Source organism: Herpailurus yagouaroundi, unplaced genomic scaffold, assembly GCF_014898765.1.
Source record: "Herpailurus yagouaroundi ecotype Mexico unplaced genomic scaffold, PumYag 160, whole genome shotgun sequence".
Lineage (NCBI taxonomy): Eukaryota > Metazoa > Chordata > Mammalia > Carnivora > Felidae > Herpailurus > Herpailurus yagouaroundi.
This window is the reverse complement of record NW_024412401.1, coordinates 50,590,623-50,600,441: the sequence shown is the minus strand read 5'-3', so window position 1 is coordinate 50,600,441 and position 9,819 is coordinate 50,590,623. Positions and strand designations below refer to the sequence as shown.

At 57.1% G+C, this 9,819-nt stretch overlaps 1 protein-coding gene, 1 long non-coding RNA gene and 1 other non-coding gene across 11 annotated transcripts in view; 1 reads left to right on the top strand and 2 right to left on the bottom strand.

Annotated features, from left to right (window-relative positions):
- Window positions 1–6: 6 nt before the first annotated feature.
- URM1 (ubiquitin related modifier 1) overlaps window positions 7–9,819 on the bottom strand; it is a 35,994-nt gene continuing 26,181 nt past the window's right edge. The window contains exons 1-4 of one of the 9 annotated variants that reach the window (XM_040482497.1): window positions 5,279–5,688; window positions 3,089–3,183; window positions 1,397–1,435; window positions 7–657 (exon numbers count right to left, since the gene is read on the bottom strand). In XM_040482497.1, coding sequence (XP_040338431.1) covers window positions 436–657; window positions 1,397–1,435; window positions 3,089–3,183; window positions 5,279–5,378 — 456 coding nt within the window. In that variant the 5' untranslated portion in view covers window positions 5,379–5,688 and the 3' untranslated portion in view covers window positions 7–435. Of the gene's footprint in view, window positions 658–739; window positions 1,003–1,396; window positions 1,436–1,644; window positions 1,798–3,088; window positions 3,626–5,278; window positions 5,689–7,632; window positions 7,787–9,819 lie in introns of those variants that run through there. The other 8 variants (XM_040482492.1, XM_040482494.1, XM_040482496.1 and 5 more) reach the window with 8 other exon arrangements.
- LOC121035064 (uncharacterized) lies at window positions 5,697–8,644 on the top strand. The gene is made up of 2 exons (XR_005792739.1): window positions 5,697–6,446; window positions 8,166–8,644. It is a non-coding gene; the product is annotated as an uncharacterized LOC121035064 (long non-coding RNA).
- On the bottom strand, window positions 8,127–8,343 carry LOC121035185 (small nucleolar RNA U3). Its single transcript, XR_005792775.1, has one exon. It is a non-coding gene; the product is annotated as a small nucleolar RNA U3 (small nucleolar RNA).

The following is a 9,819-nucleotide window of genomic DNA, read 5'->3' as shown; positions in this document are numbered from 1 at the left end:
GGGCGGTGCGGCCGGGCCGGGGCGGGGCCCGGGGTCGGGGCGGGGCCGAGGCGGCCGGAGAGGGTGGGGGGAGCGTACCCCCGAAGAGTGGGCTCCCCCTCCCACCCGCTACGCGCCGATTCTCAAGTGCCCTCTCCTCCGCCAGGGGCAGCGGAGGACCAGGACCCGGAGACCCGCCGCACTCGCGACCCAGGGGCAGCGCCCTCCCGGCTGGGCGCCGGCGGGGGGAAGGGAGGCAGAGGGGAGGGTCCCGGGGGACGGCCTCCGAGCCGCCCCGGTGCCTGAGAACGCCCCACTCCGAAGCCCGGAGCGTTCAGCCCCCGGAATCCGGCTCCACTGAGCGTCCGGCGCCCCTGAGTCCGGAATCCCTGGCCACCCATCCGACCCTCGGACCCCAGTCGCAGCCCCGCGGGGCGGGACCGACCAGCAGCGGCCCTAGCCGGGCTCCCCGGTTCCCGCCCCGCCCCCGCCCCCGCCCCCGGGCGCCCTCTGGCGGGCCCATGCGGAACTTCTCAGACCTGCGCGGCGACTCCCGGCTTGGGGGGCGGGGCGGGGGTCCCCCGGCCCTGGGCGCGCCATCCAGCTGCGTCCCGAGCGCTGCGTCTTCCACGCGTCGTCGTCCTCGCCTCCGCCGCCAGCGCCGGCGGCGCTGCGGCCCTTTAAGAGAGCAAAGCCACTCTCAGGCTAAGTGTAGAGCTAGGGGGAACCCCAGAGCCCGCACCTTGACCCAGCCACGTACGAAGCAGGAGGTATAGCCTCCCCTGGGGCAGAGTCGGGGTCCTGAGGCCCCAGCTGAGATGGGAAGGGGGCTCCAGCTTCTCTTAGGAGAGGGCAGGAAAGGGAGGGGCCTGAAGGCACCAGCGGCAGGTTCCAGCTCAGTATCACTTTCTCTGGTCCACCTCTGGTCCTCCTCTGGGTGGGTTTGCGAGGAATGAATGCACTCCAAGCTTCTCTTGGCATGGAGCCTGGCCCCGGAAGAATTGCTGGGGCTGAAAGACAGCACTGGAGAAGAAGCCAAGCTCCCCTTCCATTCACCGCCCCCCCTCCCCACCGTAAAGGCCTACTTTCCTATGGCTCCTTTGGGTCTCCCTTCAGTCTCTTTCCAGGGTCAGGGAAGAGGGCTAAGCCTATACACACTAACTCTGCTGAGGGGGGAAGGGTGGGGAACCAGCAAGGAATGGACTTGCCTGAAGATGGGGCAACCTGTGGGGGCATTGAACCCTGGAGTCCTGGTGTCCAGCCCCACTCCAAAGCTTCTAGGTGGCTAGTGGTCCTACAATGAAAGGTCTGAAGTCCTCTGGGAGAGTCCCTTCCCTTGCATGGTAGCCTCTGGCCAGAAGGCACTCCCAGCCCCAGAATGGGGATTCCGTTTCTAAAAGGAAGCAGTGTGCCCTTCCTCTCCCATCCTGGAGTCATCCCAGAGCCTCTGTCCATCCTGCTGGTCACAGGGGTTTCCGAATTCTTCTCCAGCCTCAACTCCTCCTCCTCAATTCTCCTCCTTCTCCTCTGAATGCATTGACCCCTCCCATTGTCCCTTTCCTCTCTCCCCAGTCCATCAAGTGATCCAGCCTGTCACTGACTCCCTTGCCTGTGGGTTCTCCCATCAACCCTGCCCGGGAAAACCCTATAACCATCTTGCTTTTCGGCATGTTGGGGCTACTGCAGACAGGATTTCCACTCTCCACTGGACTCTGACCAGGCCCAACAGGGCCGTTTCCCCTGTGCTGCTCCTGCCTCCTCTCCTCAGTGGCATGTCACAGCTTCTGCAATCTCTGCTCCAGGAGGATCTCCCTGATACTTTTTGGAGAAAAGAGAAGCCTTCACCTGGGAGCTCTCATTTCCAGGCTGCAAACCTCCATCCCCTTCCCCCAAGCCTACCGCAGCTCTCACTGCCTGGTACCACGGGAAGAGGTACCCCCTCCTCAGGATGGAAAGGCCCTAAGCTCTAAATGCCCTTGTCCTTCCTGGAATCATCAGCCTGCCTCTCTTCTGGGTGCTTCCTTTGACATTCCAAAGGACTTGAATCTCCCCCAGTTTAAAACAGGAAAACACCAAGCTGTTTGCGGGCCCCCAGCCACAGTCTTATCTCTCTCTCTCTCCCTCCAAACCCCTTGAACGAGGATCTGTGCTTTGCTCCAAGGGTCCCTTCCTCATCTCCGTTCCACCAAACTGCTCCTGCCAAGACCAGAGTCCTCCTGGCCACTCCCCACAAAGGATATTACCTCCTCAGCCAAGAAGAGAGTTCTCTTCAGCAGCTGACCACGTGGGCCACTCTGTCTTTCTGGAAAACCGCAAGTGTCTCCACTACCCATTTGGACCCACATTCTGTGTGTGTGTGTGTGTGTGTGTGTTAAACTCTACACTCAGGGGTAGGGCTCAGCCTTACAACCTTGAGATCAAGAGTCACATGTTCTGCCGACTGAGCCAGCCAAGTGCCCCAAGATTCCATTTGCTCAAAACAGAACTCTACCCTTTCCCCCCAGCATCTCCCCCTCTGGTGGCCTCCCCAATTTGGAGAATGGTACCTCTGCCACCTGGTCCTTCAAGCTGGAGAGCTGGGTGTCACTGATGCCGCATCCCTCTTTCAACCTACTCCATCACCTCATCCTGGCAAAACCACCTCCTCAATATCCCTGGCACTTGGCCACCTCTTTTCTTCTGCTCTGCCGCTCGACTGGTGTACCAGTACCACTCACCTGGCCCACAGCATCTCCCAGAGACCTGCCCCCCACACTTTCTCCCTAAAAACCATTCTGCCCTCAGCCACTCTTTCTAAATGCCCTGGGTTAACACCCTTCAGGGACTGCGCACTGCCCTCAGTATAGGGCTCAAACCCCTCACAGAGCATCGAGGCCCTGCGTGGCCTATGTGACACTTCTCTGACTCCTCTGACCTCCCCTCTCCTCTAATCTGCTCAAACTGATTTGGACTATGTACAGTTTTCCTGAACACTCCATGCTTTAGGACTGTCCCACATCCTTTTGTTTGTTTGTTTTTTCTCCGCCTGAACTTCTATAGGCCCTCCTGTCTCGGCCTTCAACTAACTTCTTCTGGAAAACCTTCCCCATGTCATGTCTGGGGGACTTACCCTGCCATGGCATCCTCTATAATCCCATTCATTCAGCAAGTATTTATGGAGCACATAGTGCATAAGACAATCTCTGCTTCTAGGGTGCTCGCATTCTGGTGAGGGCACAGGCAGGAAACAAACAAACTGATAAACCAATAGTTTCAAAGAATAGTAGTGCTATGAACAAAATAAAACCAGTTCATAAGAACAGAGAGTAGCTGGGGGCGGGGGGCAACATCGAGGTTATTTCAGGGCACAAGGGGAGCCTGCTCAGGACAGTTCTAGCAGAAGAGTGTTCCACCTGGAGGGGACAGGTTGGGCCAAGATCCTGCGGGGGGAACAAGCAAGGAGGCCAGTGGTTGGAGCCCAGGGAGCAAGGGAGTATGGGAAGAGGTGAGGACCACCCAGGGCCTTAAAGCTGCATCAGGATTTTGGATGTGTTTTAAGTGCAATAGGAGGACCCTTGGGAGTGCCTGGGGGGCTCAGTACGTTGAGTATGCAAGTTTGGCTCCGGTCATGATATCACAGTTCCTGAGTTCGAGTCCCGCATCAGGCTCTGTGCTGACCCCTCGGAGCCTGGACCCTGCTTCAGATTCTGTGTCTCCCTCTCTCTCTCTGCCCCTCCCCCACACACTCTGTCTCTCTCTTAAAAATAAACACTAAAAATTAAAAAAAAAAAAAAAAGGAAGACATTGGAGAGGGTAAGCAGAGAAGTGATGTGATAATGCCTTAAAAAATTGCTCTGGCTGCCACGCAGAGGGTGGGCCAGGGGGGCAAAGAGGGAAGGAGGAGATCACATTCAGAGAGACAGATGACAGTGGGCAGAGAGCAGACGCACTATGGAGGCAGAGCCCCTGCCTTGTGGGATTCCATGCAGGAGACAGAGTGAGGAATCTGGGTGACTCGGGGCTTGCAGCTGGACTGGCTGGTGGGCTAGTTACTCAACGGGGAAGACCTGAAATGAAGCTGGTGGACTGTGACTCGAGGTCTGTCTGGACCTTCTTTCGAGCTGCCTTTTAGACTCCCAGGTGGGAAGATCACATGCCAGGCCCTCCTGGCTGTCAGTTCTGAGGCGGGGACCCGTCCATCTCGTTTACCATTTTATCCCCAGCCCTACAGCAGGGCCAGCCGGACTTAAGGTGGGCTCTCAGTAGAAATATGGTGGGTCACGGACTGAGATGGGCTGATCATGCACCTGTACTTCCACTAATTTTTTTTGCCCCCAGATATAATAACAGGACATACTCTACAGAGGTAATAGCGGGCCAGATCCACAGAAATGCTAAAGCAGTGGTTGTCGGAGCATGGTCCCCAGACCAGCCAGCATCAGCCGCACCTGGACATTGTTACAGATGCAAATTCCTGGCCCCTCCCACACCCACAGAGTCAGAAACTGTGGGAGCGGACGTTAAAGCCACAAGGCTGCCAGGCGGTTTTGATGCGGGCTAAACTTTGAAGCTGCTGTTCTATGGGGCCTATGGCCTCATTCTCGGGGTCATGTAGACTCTATGCCTGGGAAAAAACAAAACGAAACAAAAGATGGTTTGGGCCCTTCTTGCTGAATAGGTCCAGACCACCCTGGGCCAACATTTAACTGGGCTCTGGGCTACCCGGACCCCACCCGGACTCCCAGAATCCTCACACCCATCCCTCAGCCATTGTGGTTCTGGGCAGAGCCAGGTGGTGGCGCCAGCGCCTTAGGCTTCAGTCTGGCTTTGGGAGCTAGAGACCCCGGAAGAATTGTCCCCCTCCCCTGCGCCTTCTTCCCCGCTGGGAGCCTCTGCTCCAAGGCCTGTCCGCTGGCAAAGGCTTTGCAGGATGGCCTTCATGAGGGAGAGGGGCGCTGAGGCTGGCACACCCAAGGTAGGGGCCGACCCCCTCTTCCTGCAGGTTAGGAAGGCGGGCTAGAGAAGCCCCCTTGGTCAGAAAGAACCTAGGGGTGTCTGGCCTGTGGACTTGGGGGTCAGAAGCCCAGGCAGGTGGCTCTGGTCCAGTGGACTCTGGTTACACCCGTGTTAACCCTCTGCCTACCCTGCCCAACCTCATGTGAGGTCTCAGGTGCTTCTTCCCTGCCAATGGGTGGGGGCAGCCTGGGGGAACCCCAGGGCCCAGACAGAGCCTCAAGGTTGGGGGTCCTCACAGCCTGGCAGCCAAGCAAGCTAGGAACAGGGGCCCATGGCAGGGAGGTTGCTTGGATGGAGCTCTTACCAGCTGCCAGCTTCACGTCTCCTGGGTTGGGGGCTCTCTGGGCCCCTGTCCTGCTTTGTGGCCAAAGGAGCCCAGCATCCTGGCCAGAGGAGGGGCCCATGCCCTGCTTCTGGTCCTGGGTGCAGCTCGGTAGACAGGAGTCCAGGAGACCCGCCTGTGCTCCTTCCTAGCTCAGTTCCGAGCCCGGTTCCAAGAGGACCCAGGGCTGAGTGCAGGCTCGACCCCCATCGGCTCCCCTGCCCCTCATCTTTCCTCTTTGAGGGGAGACTGAGACCCCTTGCCCAGCTGGAGTCACTCTGCCCATTCTGCTTAGACCTAGCATACCTTGGCCTCTGCTCCAAGAATCCGCCCACACCCTCTCGTCTCCAGGGGTCCCACCCAACGCCCACACCCACTCCAGAGGACCACCCTCTCCCTCTTGGCCATGCCCTCATCTCCCAGGACCCCAGATGTGGAGCTGTCCTCCTCTGAGGCTCTGCCTCTGTCCTCAGGAAGCTGGGGCTAGGCCAGCTGTTTTCCCCGGGTAGCCAGCTGTTTTGCCCATCAGGAAGCAGCTCTGCGAAAATTGTTGCTGTGGCTGGGGCTGCAGCGTGGCAGCCCCACTGGGCCAGGGCCTGGGAGCTGTTAACTCCTCTGGGCCCAGCCAGCTCCTTCCTACATCCACCACCCCAGCTCCCACCCCGCGGGAGTAGCCTGTTGCAAGACTTCCAGAGACCCCCCCAAGAAGGCCAAGCCTTGCTATGCCCACCCCCGCAACAGCTGCTAACCTGACATCCCCTCCTCTCATCGGAGCCTTGTCCTCAGGTGACCCCAGGTGAGAGGAAGTTTCAAAGGGACAAATTTGTTCAGAATAATAACACTAGTAATAAGAATAATAATAGCTATCATTAACTGCTGTGTGCCAGCCATTGTGCTAAGGCATTATTTAGTTTAATTGTCACCACATCCCTGTGACGTCGGGAATGTTTTCATTTTACAGATGAGGAAACTGAGGCAATGGTCAGTGTAAGTTGCTTGCAGGAGCCCAAGCAGAATTGGCATTTGAAACTGGTCTGCCTGCCGCTATCCGGCCAGTCCTGGTGGTTCTGGAATCGCTGTTGCTGTTGCTATTTAAGTTTCTCCCTGAGCTCCTTGCCTGCCGCACTCCCCCCGAACCCCACCAGGAAAGGTATCTGGGTATCGGTAGCACCATCTGTGAAATGGGATCACTGACGGGCGGAGTTACCACCAGCTCCCGGAGCCATGCCAGGCTCTGTGCTCAATACCTTCCAAGTATTTATTAGTAGATCATTCCTCTGGGTGGCTGCGGGTCAGCCTGGGCTAGAATCCCGGCTTTGCTGTTCTTGGCATCCTGGCTTTGGGCAAGTGACTTTACATCTCAGTGTCACGGTCCAAAACTGGAAAATGGACGTGAGAACAATATTCTGTGTCTTTGATTTTGTTGTGAAAGGATGGTGATAATGCAGGTGAGGTGGTTAGCCCAGCACCCAACCCATAGAGGGGTGGGAAATATCACCCCTTACTGTTGTGACTGCTAACCATAATCTGGAAGGATCTGAGTGGCCCACCTAGCACTGTGCACCCCCACACCCAGTATGGAGCTGGCACATAAGGCTCTGGACCCTGGTCTGTGGAACCTCCCTCCATGGGGACAGCAGGCTGCAAGGGAGATACAACTTGCCCAAGATCACAATTACTGGGGTAAAGCTGTGGGGATCCCAAGGCCTCCTGCACTTAACTCCTGCACCCCTGTGGCCTTCCTTCCTGTGGCCCGAACCTGGTCTGGTGGGAGGGGGAGAAGGGACAAGGGAACAGGGACAATCCCAGGGCTGAGACAGCCCAGAAGGTGACTGGGCCATGGCTGGGTGGGATCTCAGGGTCTGGGAACGACCCCTCAGGATGCAGTGACCCGTGCTCTCCCCCTTTGTCCTCTCCCCCCCTGCCCACCATGGGTCAGCTCCCTGGTCCCAGCCTAGACATCTGGAACTGGGGCAGACAAAGGACCGCGAAGAGGGACAATAACCTTCTGTCCATTTTCAGATGCCGGGCCGGGCCTGGCCAGGGCTGGGGGCCGGAGCCCCGGCGAGGCGGTGCCAGGCCCCCCGCGGGCAGCGGACAATGTTGGCAGTGATGGAGAGGAGGCATTTCAAAGCGTTTTGTTCCCGCTGACCCCCTCCCCTCCACATCTCGCCCCAGCTCGGGGTGAGGCCCCAGCCCCACCCCCAGCCACCCAGGCCCCTGCTCCTGGCGGCTTGGGGACCGGCCACATTCTTGACCTCAGGGGAAAAGTTTAGACTCTTGCGCCCTGGGCAACAATAACAGTGTCACAGAACTGATTTAGGGGGAGCACTTACCATCACAAAGCAGCAGACAAAGAGCCAGGGCTGAGAACGCGACGGCTTCTGCGCCTACTCCTCCAAGCACTGCGACTTCTCTCCTGGGCTCTGCCTGGACCAGACTGGGTGCCAGGGTGCTGGACCCAGGAGGCTCCCCGGAGGAGGGCCTGAGCTGGGGAGGGAGCGAAGGACAAGGGATGGGGATTCCACTGTGGATGGGGGGGGGGGGGGGCTGGGAGCTCCTTCCTGCTCTGCCACCAATTTGCCAGGTGACCCTGAGCAAGTCCTTCCCCATTCTGGGCCTCAGTTTCCCCATCTGTAATGAGGAGACTAAACTATAAGGCCCAAAGCATGAGGCTCTTATCTTACGAACAGACGGATTTCCATGATGATGGTGGTGATAGTGAGAAGTATTCACCACTTTATTCTGGGCATTTCACAGCAGGTGCCAGGCATGGTGATCACTAACCCCTTTCTGGATTTCATTTTTTTTTTTTTTTTTAATGACAGAGACCACTCAGTGACATCCTCTCTCTCCTGCTCTCCCAAAGGAAGAGAAGGACAATTATCGATGGCAAGTGGCAGGTGCAGAAGCAACACCAAACGCTGGTTTCACATCCAGGAGAAAAGGCTGCCTCCTGCTTCTCTTGTGTTTTCTGGGGTTCCAGAAACTGGAGAAACTGAAACTGTCAATGACAGAGGATAGAAATGACCCCTGGAAACAGTCTTTTCATCACTTTTGATCGCTTAATACTCAGCAACCTCATAAAACAGGTGCATCATTAACTCCTGTTTACAGCTGATAGCTGATGCTCAGAGAGGCTGAGCCACTTGTCCAGGGCCACACAGCTTTGAGTCTGTGGAGCTGAGACACCAGGCAGGACTGGCTCACTTCTGATTACACCGCAGTGGGAAGGAGAGGGACAATGAGGCAGCTGGACCCTGGGGAGTTCTGGGTGGGAGGGCCTCTCCTCCCAGGCCAGAAGGCTATGAATAAATAAATGTCTGATTACCCCCAGGGGGGATTCCACCCTTGGAGCAGGTGCTTTTAAAAACGAGATTGATTCTTGTCTGTGAATAGAGGTTGGCCTGGGCAGACACCCAGATGCAGGGGATTGGACGAAATGACCTCTGGTGGAGACCTCCTAAGAATAAGAAGCAGGATAGAACATTTAAGGGCCCCTGGCTCTGGAGCCAGGTTATGGGTTCCAATCCCCACTCTGATTTTTCCTGGTAGCGTGTCCATGGATGAGTTACTTCAACATTCTGTGCCTCGGTTTTCCAACCTGTAAAAGTGAACTCACCTTGTAGGAGTGTGGTGACCATTCGGTGAGGTACATAGAAGTCCTTAGAACAGTGCCTGACTCCGTGAGGGCTGCCTGTTTCTGTTAAGATCCTTGCAGCCAAGTCCCATAGCCAGGGCACCTCAAGGTGGGCACTGCTAGGACCCTGTGGCAGTCAGTCAGCTGTTGACCTTGCTTTCCAGGAAGTGGTTGGATTTTGATTACAGCATGAGGGACTATGGTTAGACACTGCGAGCAAAGGGGACCTGTTCTCGGGATCTCTAAGGCAAAGACCAACCATGGCATTCCAGGGGCAATCAGAGGAGATTGTGATGGGGTGGCCCAGTCCTGGGCATGGTGCCCGGCTTGGGAGAGGACAGGAAAGGGAAGGAAGCCCTGGGAGGTGCTGTTCAGAGTCTGCTCCTCTCCACCCCTGAAATCCAGAGGGACCAAGCCGTACTCGGAAAGTGAAGGAGAGGTGGCCAAGCGTGGTGCCCAGGGTACCACCAGTACTGCCCTCGGGGTGCTAAGGGAGCCTGGTGGGTTTGAGTCCCAGCTCTGCCAACTTGGCTGTGTCACCCAGGATGAGTTGCTGCCCCTCTCTGAGCTCTTTCCAGAATCTTTTAGAATCGAAGTGATCAAAGGAGACCATCACAAGAGCCTCTGTGATTCCACAAGTCTAATCGAAAGATTGGCTTGGAGCCCAGGAGTCCTGCTCCCCAGACTCTAGCCCCTCCTGTCTCTCCATCCTCAGACTTCACCTCCAGCCTCTTCAACCATCCTTCCCTTCAGCTCCCCTCACCCAAGTGCCAGAGACGCACGCAGCACAGAGGGTGGTGAGATGCACCACAGAGGGTGAGGAAAATGTCACAGACTCTTGGGGGGTGGGGGATGGTCCTAGCCTCCCCCTCCCTCACTTTCT